Below are 12456 nucleotides of genomic sequence, written 5' to 3' on the forward strand. Positions count from 1 at the left end.
TCACGCTGGCTTCAGACGATAATGATAAAGTCTAATGGTGCGGACATGACATGCAGACCTGAACCTATAAGTCATATAGATCTAATCTGACAAAATACTTGTCTAAAACTTATTCACCTGTTTCTATTCCCTTGATTCATAGGACTAGCAGTGTTTGTAACACCTTTGGGGGATCTATTGCATTGTGAGGATCAAGTTCCCTCCAATCAAACTGGGCCAACTCAACAAGATGAACCAAGGTTGAGAACAAGCAAGCATGTAATATGTTCCTAGAATGATGATGTAATTTTGCTGTAATCCATTTTATCTAATCACAAATAGAACTCTAGATGTGTTCTTTAGTTATACTATAGGATTATTTTATTTTAATTACTATGTAGTTTACAAAATATAGGTCATACAAGCACCAAGACAGAAAGTATGACAAAGATTAAGTCCCATGAATCAAAATAGGGACAATTAAGAAACCATATATGTAAGACCCTATAAAAAATAAGGATAAAACAAGTAATCCATATGTTCACCATACACTCCATCATACGAGAAATCAAGTCCACCAGCCATAATAACATATTACGGTCAACAACATAGCCTCCATCATTAAAACAGGCCAAAAAGGTCAACATCCAAGCAATAAGAAACAGCAACCTCAGTAATCTGCCACCCAAACTAGTAACAGAAGTCATGGTAAGCTTGAACCAGCCATGGGATACAAAACAAGAACACAAGGAAACATGACATTATTGGCCACTTTTAACTTTCTTTTTATCCAAATTGTCAATAAACTCCTCAATAATCCTCTTGGAAGATAGCACCCTGAAGTCACCACATTCCTAAAGCCAGGATTCTGGATAAATAGTAATACGGATGGGGTGAAAGAAATCTCATCAGCCTCACTACAAAAATAACTCCCACAAGCAATCTGCTCAACACCCAGCCCAAGATCATCGACAATGTACGTTGCTTTATCAACACCCAGAACACGAACAGCAGGAAAGCCCACATCACATCAACACCATTAGGAACGAGTAGAGAGCCGACATCACCAACACCATGAGGAACTATAGGATCATCATCACTCGGAGGAACAATAAAATCATTATGAAAAGGAATATCAACACTTCCAAAGGAATATCAACACTTCCAACCACCTCAATGTTCGCTTGCTTTGGCCAACCATCCTTGTCATATAGAATATTACTCAGGCCTACAACCCACTGTACATTCCGAGACTCAAAAACAAGTGACCCATCGTATACAAACTTATATCATTCATTTGAATTAGGTTTTGTCTTTAAATATACCATCTGGAAGTATTTGCACTTTAGACAACTCATAGCAGCTAACGGAAGAGGAAGCAAAACTTTGAATTTAAAATCTCGACTTTCAAAATTAGCATTCAGATCCATCGGCACAAAGGTGATCTACATCACTTCTGTACTCATGGACCTGAACTAGGGCAGCAAATGGTGGATTAGGGATGGGGAATTATTTCCAGGGATGAGAGTTGTTGGGATCAAGATTGTTTCATGTTATTTTCCAAATTCCATGCAAAATATGCCTTCTTACACACTAGTTGATGCATTTTGGGACAATTTTAATTGCCATGCATCCAAAACATAAGGGAAAAGGGCATGGGTATACAATTTTTACCATTACACCAGTAAAGCTGGTTTGGACCGTTTGGTTTTTCGGTCTAAGGTTCAGAGGTAAATTTGTAGCACTTTTCCTGTTCCACAGCTATCCCAGGTTCAATTTGATCGGGCATAACCCACGAGAAAATAATAATAATAGACAGCTATGGCTTGAAAAACAAGTTGAGAACATAAGATTAGAAAGCTCAGGCTTGTGTTTACACAAACAAGTTCAATTTTATATAATCAACATTCGAAATTCTTGTTTCTATAAAAGGAGCCTTTGATCTGCCAAGCTCTATAGACTCAAATAGGGAGAATGGAGCTTACGAGCCCAACTCCCTACTTCAATGTTCAATTTCAGGGCAATTGCAAAGTGTCACAGGGACCTGTCATGCCCCAAAAATTCATTCTATGTTAAGCATCAGAAGATCACTGCCATAAGCAGATTGAAATTAGGAAAACAGTATGGCTACAACTTTTTACAAATTTAGAGAGTAAAAGTGCAGCACGAGTACAGAAATAGCTTCAAGTTAATTCGAAAAGAAAATCAATAAATGAGTTCTGCAAGTACAATGTACATAATATTTGATCTAGTTCCCAAGTAGTTCATTTTAAGTTTAACCATCACAAGGATGGTGCATAAACAGATTAAAATTATGAAAATGAAAAAACATCAACCAAAACGACCAGATCTTGAAAAACAGTCACAAATAACAAAAACACAATTGAGAAGAATACAAAACCCATGTAGGTTCATCAAGGAAATTTTAGGCGGTCAACTTCATTGTATTTGTCATCTCTCTCCAAGCCTTTTTTCTAGTAGCTTTCATCTAGCCTCTCATTTTTTTAATTTTGTAACTTTCAGACTAAAGTCTGTTTCCAGGTTTTGATTTAATAACTATTAACCTAAAAGAAGGAAAGAAAATAAGCCTTCTATAGAAAATGCCCAAACCATTTTCCTACACAAATTCCCCTGATCAAAAAATCTTCTAATAAACAGGAAGTGGTTAGATAAATGTAATAACAGTGATATTCGCTATAAGATAATAAATCTACAACAAACTACTAATAACCCTGAATTTGAAATTATTCTGTATGACTCAAGGATAGATGCAATAAACTAACACAAAGAACATTCAATGAGTATTGTCTGTTAATTTTTAGAATCTCAAAACAAATACTCATGGAACAGTAATTGATGCTCAATTGGGTGAGAAATAAGATACAACAGAGTGCTCATTTTCTTATTTCTAGGACACTCTGTTTTACCAAAAGGATTATAACATTGTAACCAGGTGCAATAAGACCATGACCAGATCAAAAGATCATTTATTTTACAGAACCAGACAAAAAGTCACATATTTTTTACGCCAACCAACATTTTGAGATTGAAGCAATCAATGAAAGGAATTTGAGTGACATGCGTAGCAACAGACAAAACCACTTGATATCTATCAATCTTAGGTTTGCTCAATTTATAAACATGTCAGAAAGAAGCACTTAATTAGGTGTGCATGAATCTGTAGCATGGTTCCATTAGTTTACTTTTGCCCCTAAAAATAGGGGATAATGAAACACCTAGCTTTACACTTCCTTGCCAAGCCAAGAACAACAACAAATACACAAGAACATGTCAGTAGTAATAAAAGCAACGTAAATAAAAAGGAAAAATGTAGCAAATTGGAGACAAAAGAAGAACAAATCCTCACAATAATGCAAATGATCATTACCAAAGCGCCTAAGATATTAACAGTTTGGTAGTTTTAACACAAGCAGTTTATGTCCTTCCCCTAAACTTTGTTCCTTGGAAAGAGAATCAACAGAGCTGATTGAAATTACCTCTATATTCTGGTTATTACTACAATATCATTTAGTCAGCTTAAACTTGAAGATTTGTTAGTCAATTTACAGCAACATCTGATATTGCAAATCCAGATCAAACAGAGAAAGGAGGCAGTAGAGCTGACTTTCCAAAAGATTGAGAACCATTGTTAGGTGCTCCAGGGATGTCGAGAATAGAAGTGATGAGATTATAAATCTCAACATTCTCAAAAGATGGCACCTTTCGCCCCCTTGCAAAACGAGGACCATGGCCAAAGAAAACTGTCCTCATAGAAAAGAATGCATTATCATAGCCATGTGCTCCTCCACATTCTTGACTCTTTGAATTTGCCTGCTCAATCTTGAACCCTTCCGCGACCAGCCCAATGATAGGAGGAATCTTCTCATTACTCGAGTAATGAAGCCGACCTGGTAGATCTTCTTTCAGATAAACCTTCAGATACTCACCGTTCTTCACCTTGCCAGAATTCAAGCCTTCTCTCATTTTCGCCACCACTTTGGACGGAGAAACTCCCGGGGGAGGCCTGATGGAAAGCAGAGGACTATAATACTGTATCCAATCGGAAGGAATTGTAATCCAAGGACTCAAATCCTCCAAAAAGATGAGCTTCTTATCACAAGTGCCCACCATGCCATGGTCTCCCACCATGATAATAGTCACATCCTCCAAAACCCCTCTTTGTTCAAGCCCATTCATGAGTCTCCCCATTAAGGAATCAATATGACCAACTGCCTCGGTTATCTGGGGATCATCTGGCCCAACCTGGTGGCCCTGGTGATCGGGATCTTCAAAATAAAGGGTAATGAATCTGGGCATCTCTGATGGTTTAAGGTCAAAATAACCCAACACAGTATCCACTCTTTCCTCAAAGGGAACAGACCCATTATACTGTTGGCAAAACTTTTTGGGGCAATTCCAGGGGCCCTTTACAACTTCAGAGCCGGGCCAAAAATAAGTAGCAGCCTGCAGCCCATGTTTGGTCACAGTCTCCCAGAGAGGCTCTCCCAGCCACCATTTGGGCTCATGGTTTTGCATATTAAAGGTGTCATTTGTTTGGGGGTCCCTAAAATAGTTGTTGATAATTCCATGCCAAGCAGGATAAAGCCCAGTTACAATCGAATAATGGTTTGGAAAAGTGAGGGTTGGGAAAACGGGCATCATACCTGTCTCTGCACTGGTGCCGTTGGAGATGAGCCTCTGGATGTTGGGTGTATGCGTTTTGTACTGATAGCCAAACCGAAAGCCATCTGAGGAAACCAGGATTACCACAGGGTCCTTAAGCTTTAACTGGGGGCGTGCGCACTCTAAACTTGCATCTACATGTCCCGTGATCGAAACCCAAACCATGACGAAGAACAAGGCTGCTACCAAACCGAAGACTGCCATCGTCATAATAACTCTGAAAGAATAGGTTTTGATCTCTTGGTGCCCGCTGATAAGGGCTTTGGAATGTTCAGGGCAATCAGAAGAGCGAGTTCCCATTGAAATACGTTGTCCCTCTAAAGTTTACCAGCTGGGGACGGCTGCTTTTCAATTTGTCAGTTTATCTGTGGCACTCTTCTCGCTAAACCAACTGAAATAGTTCACCCATGATTTTATTTGTGGCAGCCATGGCCGCTGTGGCCTTCCAAGGACCCACTCGCTTTCTTCTTTATCCAAACAGTGGACCGAGCATTTCAGTGGGTGTAGTGACTCGAAAACTAAAATGGAGAAAACTTTGCTACCGACACTTTAAGCAATTTGCAGTGCTCGTTTGTCTTGATTATCATCCAGTGTGAGATAATTGTATTCAATTAAGATCGGGTTTTCATTTGTACTCGTGAATAAGAATTGTCATCAAAGAGGACTCCAATAAACAGTTTTTATGGTTTAAGATTTCATAAAATTACAATTTTATTAGGATTGCAGCATGTTATTTTGCTCCGCAGGTCTCCAAAACTTACAAGAAATGTGGTCTTGACAGCAAAGACCCTTTTGCTGCCCTAAAAAAAGATATTGATGTGTTCTCTCAACTTGGCGAGGTCCTCCTTGTGGAGGATTTCAATGCTAGAACTGCAAGTGAACAGGCTTGCATCTTTAGCTGTAAAGATGATTGTAATCCTATTTGGCTCCTAGAAGAAGAAAATCATCAATGGGAGAGTGTCAGAAGACACCAATGATTGCAACCAATTTGGGGAAGAGTTGCTTACTCTTTGTGGCATGTTTGACTTAATTGTTTGACTTAATTATCTGTAATGGTCTGATTAGATGGACAAATTCCAACAATTTCACTTGCAACACTTACAATGGGGCGAGTGTGGTTGACTACGTTGTTTGTTCGCATAGCCTATGTGAAAAAATCGAAGATATGGTGATTGGTGAACATTTATGGGACCTCAAATCAAATCACAAACCGATCTATTTAAGTATTGTTTGGGCAGAAAAGAGGTATTATGTGGAAAAAAATCAACCTTCCCTACAACAACATTCAAAGGGCAAAATTCTTTTGACGCAAGAAAATGCTTGTATCTGCCACGCTGCTTTGGAGAGACTTCTTAAATGGGAGAAAAAGACATTTCATGATCTCAACAGTCATAAGTTAACAAATCTGATCCATGTGGCCCTCTCAAAATGCAAAAGAACAAAAAACAAAAAATCTGAGACAAATCGTTTTTTGGTGAATGCTTGGTTTGATGAGGAATGCAAAATGGCTAGAAGAGGTTTAAGAAAGTCAAATAATAAAGAGACTCACATCAAAGCTTACAAACAGATTTTAAAGAAAAAGAAAGTTGATTTTATGTGTACTAGGAGGGAAGAGTTAATTTTTCTTAGCAAATATAATCCCAAACTTTTTTGGAAAGAGTTGCAATCAAAAAAGAAACAGATTGACAATAGTATCACAGCCACTCAATGGTTTGATTATGCTAGGCAACTTTATGAACATGATTTGGAGGTGGCTCCCCCACCCTTGGTCAACATTTCTACCAATCTTTTCACCGTGCAAGAAATTGAATTGGGTATTAAGAAATTGGGTGTTGGTAAAGCTAAAGACTCAGGTGAACTTCAAGCAGAGTTTTTCAAGTGGGGCATGAAAGTCCTTGCCCCTCATATTGCAAAAATATTCAATAACGTCATTCCTCATGGGTTTCCTAAAGATTGGACTACAAGTCTTGCTATACCTCTTTTCAAAAGTGGAGATATCAATAACCCCTCCAACTATAGGACTATAATGATCAATCATTTGTTTGCTAAGTTATTTGGCAGCATGATAGAAAATAGAATTAGCAAATGGGCAGAAGAAAATCATAAACGTGCAAAAGGCCAAGCTGGTTTTAGACCTAAACATTCCACAGTTGATCATGGTATTACTTTGAGACACATCCTCGAAAAAACCTGGGAGAAAAAGGAAGATGTCTTCTATTGCTTTGTTGATTTCAAAAAAGCTTTTGACACGGTCCCACGTGACAAACTGTGGCACAAAATGGAAGAGCTTGGTATCCTGGCTCATCTTAGGGCTGTTGTTCATAGGCTTTATGAGGAGGTTAAAGTGAAAATCAGAACTCTTGATGGCATTTCAACTAGTTTTAGGAGTGATATTGGTGTCAAACAAGGGTGTCCTCTTTCCCCTACCTTGTTTGGCTTATACATTGACAAACTTGAAGAATGGTTAAACATGCAGAATGGTGATGGTATTCAATTGGGTGAATTTGTGATAAGGCTGCTCCTTTATGCTGATGACCTCATTTTGCTTGCTAATTCCGCCCTTGGTTTGCAAGAGCACTTATTTGCCCTTGAGCGCTTTTGCAATATTGTGGGAATGCAAGTTAATATCAGCAAGACGAAAATCATGGTTTTCTCAAGTAGAAGGAAACAAGAGCAACATAAGTTTTACTTTGAAGGTAGCATTCTTGAAGAAGTTGCAGATTACAAATACCTTGGAATTGATTTCAACAAGAGTCTTAGTTGGGAAGGTTGCAGGAAGAAGAGAACTCTAGGCGACTGGAAGGCACTCTATGCACTTCAAAATAGATGCAGAGAGGCTGAGCTTTGGGATTGGAAAACCATCCAAACACTTTTTAGGCTTTTGGTGTTGCCAGTTATTCTATATGGTTGTGAAGTTTGGGCCAGTAGTACCTTAGATTCTCAATGGAAGCAAATTGAGAGAATTCAAAAACGTTTGATCACAAGCAAGTTCAAAATTAAAAGCACAGTCCCATATGATATCATGTTAAGTGAAATGGGTGCTGCCCCTATTGAGGCAACTGCTATGGTGTGTCTCATTAGCTATTTAAAAAGAACCGAGCAAATGGGAGAAGATAGATGGCCTAAGGTTGTTGTCAATGACACTTTGTGCAAAAGGAAGAAGACGTGGATGAAACAAAACATCAAATGGTTGAAAAAATGGGATATTTATTTGAACTCATGCCCCACAAACAGCAAGGAGATAAAGGTCTTCGTTATGGAAAAGTTTTACAAGAAAAATTGGAGTATTGGGTTAGGAAGGAAGAAACAATACTATATTAATGAGTTCAACCCCAATTATGATCATCTTCAAAAAGTCTATATAGGGGCTAATATATCATGGAAGGCTAAAATTCTAATCACACAGCTTAGAACCAACTCTCACCAACTTCGGTGTGAGACCGGGCGGTGGAAAAGGCCCAAAAGAGATTTGGGAAGAAAGAGTTTGCCCGTTTTGCGTCAGTAGGAGTGTGGAAACTGAAAAGCATTTAATCTTGGAGTGTGAAGCACTTAAAGTCAGCCGGGAGAAGTTTGTCAATTTCCTAACTGCCAGCGCATGGTATAACCTGTTCAGCGAGGAGCATATCGTGAAGATGGGTGCTCTCATCATCAGCCTGAATAAGCAGAGATTAGACCTTAAAAAACTGATTCAGCTTGATCAGATTGTCCCATAGGCTATTCTTAGCCTCGTGGACGTTAAAATTATTTCTTTCTTTCTTTCTTTCAATTTTTATCGTGTTCTCGGGCATGATTCATCACGTGCTTTGCAGAGAAATTCAGATTTTCTAGAAAGTGATTGAAGAAGATAAAGCTAGGTATCGTCAATATGATATCTTGCATATCCAAAACGCACACTTTTTGTAATCAAAATGAGTGTCCTGTTAGGTAAACTGATTTGATTTTGTTATTAGTGGATAATAATTTAAAAATTTTAAGTTTATCTTTTTCACATAGAGAAAAGAGTAGTTCAAAATATCTTAGTTGTGCATTTCAAGGGTGTAATCATGTGGGAGTGATACTTATTCTATAAAATTGGAAATATATAGTAACAAGCTTTTAAAAAAAAAATTCTAGTTTAATAAGAAGTCAAAATTCCGACACTCTTGGCCCAAGTAATGCTCCACGGAAGAAAAACAGTCGATTAGGCTATATGTAAGCAACTAGATCCCAAAAATTTTACAATGTCATAAAAATCATTCTTCAAATTTCTTCAATAGGCCAATAAATCAATTTTCTAATTTTTTAATAATATCAGGGGGACCCACTGGCTGGGCCCACCCACCATATACACTGGCATATAATAATTATTGGTAGGCCTTTAAAATCCCATACAAAACATTTAATAAATTCCAAATTTATTAAACATGGCAAAAATTGGTAGAAATTTCTTTTTTTTTGTTTGTTTATTGTTTTATTTGAAATAGCCCCCATGTGCGTGGGCTCGTGGGATCCCTATGGGAGTATCTACGATGGCTAGAGCTCGGGGTTACGGCCCCGCCTAGCCACGCGGGCTGACAACTCTACACTGGCAAGCCATGTTGGGTACGGGTACCACAAGGGTACAGTGGGTCGGGGGTCTGCAGACCTCCCCCATCCCCCACTTAATTTTTTTTTTTCGATTTTTCATTTTGCAAGATAAATTTTATTCCAACGAGATATTAAAAATAAATAAAATTTGCAGACTGGTAAGAATGTGATAGTCATCAAACTACGATCTAAAAATTTTGCATTTTTTCAACTACGACCAAAATAGGTCGAATTATATATTATTTTTCGTCTCCCGACTAACATGAATTCATCTATGAGGTATTTTTTGTCCCACGTGGCCATATATGAAATCTCACCCCCAAAACCTTTATATAAAATCACAACCAAGGAAATTCATTTGACCCAACATTTTGCCAACCCCAAATCTACCAACAACCCATCATAACAACAAACCCAAAAGCCTCAAATCTGCAACAAACAACTTGCAAAATCCTCATATCTTGTCATGTCTTTCATTCTAACATGCATTCATGGATTCAACCTAGGGTTATAACACCATAAAAGCATAGATCTGATACCACTTGTAAGGAAACTTGCAACCAACTTTATGACAACTTCCACATAACCTAATTTAGATTTTAATCAGATCAATACATATAATCCACATGTAAAGAATAGACAACATACCCATGAAAATGTGACACAAGATATACCCTGGGAAAACCCTCATGACGGAAAAACTCAACCTCCAAAAGCATCATTCACCATGTATTATCAACAATGCAACCATTATAATACAACTATGGAAAGCCTTTGAAATGATCCATCCAACAAGCACTCCATATGACCAAGCATGTAACCACACATCCCATGCCATGCTTTCTTCTTTCACAAATGCTAACCTGGCTAACCCAAACAACTACCCTTGTAATGCTTTTATAAACATAAGCTCCCACAAAACCACCAAGTGGTATTACATCAAAACCATGTCTTACAAAACCATGTGGTAAATAACCCCACCTACCCTCAATTACTATTGGGTACTTTATTTGACTTGTTTTTCCAATAATAATATTTGCAATAAAATATAATTGCAGTGTCATAAAATTGTGCCTCCTACAATTTTAACCACATTTGAAGTCCTCACCTTGGCGACAACATCCTCCTTCTGAATTGAGACCTTTTTTTGCATTTTCACCCCTTGACCCCTTCTTGTTTGAGCCCTGAGATAGCCTCAAGATCCTGTCCAGGCCCAAGATACGGCAAGACAGAGGTGTGGCGCCCCTGTCTCACCCTCTTAGGGTGGCCCCAAGATAGGTCCCCCCGGCCCTATCTACACTTCGGGATCCCAAATCTCCCTGATGTCGGCCTTTGGTGAGATGAATTAATTCCCTGAGGCATGTATAAAAGGGAGTTAGTTTTCTCATTTGTGGAGGAGGCAATTGGTATGACATACACGATAGGCGAAGTTCAAGCATTCAACTCTTCAAGCATCCATCAAGTCTTCTTCTTCGTGAGTCTTCTTCATTCATCCATTGGAGTAATATTACAACATTCAGTTGCAAGCATGTTGATAACTCAATGATGAACGAATAGTACCAAACCGGTACTGAGAAGGGGGGGTGAATCAGTACAAACAAAATATAGACCTAAACTGGTTCAACAGCAATCACTCCAAATGACTAGCAAACAGTGACACCGGTTTGAAACAAAGTGCAACTGGTAAAACTCAGAACAACTAAAACAATCATAAACCGGTTACTCACTGAACTTTCCACTCAACTCAGAACTACACTACCATTTCACCCTTGTGTATGAACAGGTAATCTATCATCATATCTTCACAACAACTAGCTCAACATGTTTTATTGACAGGCATAAAACACAGAACCATCATATGCTTAACAAGTAATAACAAAGCATCACACATGACACACATATTTTTTACGTGGAAAACCAACTGGGAAAAACCATGGTGGGGATGAATACCCACAAGCTTGTTGTTGAACTCTTTGGAAGTTCGCTATGTTAGAAACCTTGTCTGGTTAAAGACATTACAAAAGGTTTTGCTAGGAACCGATCATGTTAGAGATCACCCGGTTAAGGGATGGCTACAATACCCGGTTAAGGGTTAAACCATGTTAAGGGTACCTTGTTAGAGGATTTCAAGAACTCAATAGCTAAAGGATTTCCAGAGCTCTCTGGCTTTCCAGATCTCAATAACTTTGAGTTACCCTGTTAAGGGATTTACAGCAAGTCGGTTAAGGCTACCCTGTTAGGGGATTTTCCAACTGTTGAGGTGGTTAGAGATCAACAGGTATTACAATGATCTAGTAACAGCACTCAATGCCAATGCAGATCCGCTTAAGCTCCTCTTCACCTTCTGCACTTACACTCTACAGGTATCACTTCTCTCCTCTGGTCTAGCAAGGATCTCGTATCCCTTCTCTTGGATACTCACACACAACTTTTGCCAACAACCTCTGAAAGAATCACAACATCGACCTTATAGGACAACAGACAGGTCAATAGCATAAACCCTAAACCCTAGACCTGTTAGGTTAAGGAATTCAAACAGTTCAATCCTGATCGTTGATCATACTGTATTAAATGCAGCAGATCTTGAATAAATCTCAAGACATTCTTCATCGTTCATTATCCACCGATTTCATGGCGGCTAATAATCCATCACGCGTTTTCACCGTTTACAAACTTCGCACATTCCCGAGGTAGATAGGGATAGTCTTCTTCATGCAAGATCCTTCATGCATGCAAGGCTGACGTGGCAACATGATCTGTTCTTTGATATACTGCTTACTCATTACACAAAGATCACCGGTTGAGCCATACAGGCTTGAAGCATTTCAACCGGAAACCCTGAAGTTGAGACTACCAACCGGTAGTCATACAACGCTTCCATGTGTCAGTTCCCATAACCATATGTCGGTTCATCTTGAACAAGCACACCACCTCACTTTGGCACAAATGTCGGTTCACAATGTTATACTGGTTCTCACATATGTCGGTTCATACCTCTTCAACATATTGACATCAATGACAACATACAATGTCATTATGTCCACATACCGGTTCACATAATGCCAACACATGTGTGTGTGTGTGTGTGTGTGTGTGTGTGTGTGTGTTAGGGCTTTGTCATGTTACATGTCATTTCATGCAACACTTGTGATTACATTCAAGAAGCAAAACAATCATCATCAACAAATTGCAAATCTACAAGGTATACATTTCCATTGTTTACATTCA

The 12456-nt window shown here is 38.6% G+C and overlaps 1 protein-coding gene across 1 annotated transcript; it reads right to left on the reverse strand.

Moving 5' to 3' along the window:
- Positions 1-3330: 3330 nt before the first annotated feature.
- LOC131040654 (uncharacterized) lies at positions 3331-5283 on the reverse strand. The gene has a single exon (XM_057973610.2). The coding sequence runs from the start codon at positions 4960-4962 to the stop codon at positions 3574-3576; it is 1389 nt and encodes a 462-aa protein (XP_057829593.2). The 5' UTR covers positions 4963-5283; the 3' UTR covers positions 3331-3573.
- Between the last annotated feature and the right edge of the window lie 7173 nt (positions 5284-12456).

This window comes from Cryptomeria japonica, chromosome 1 (genome assembly GCF_030272615.1).
Source record: "Cryptomeria japonica chromosome 1, Sugi_1.0, whole genome shotgun sequence".
Lineage (NCBI taxonomy): Eukaryota > Viridiplantae > Streptophyta > Pinopsida > Cupressales > Cupressaceae > Cryptomeria > Cryptomeria japonica.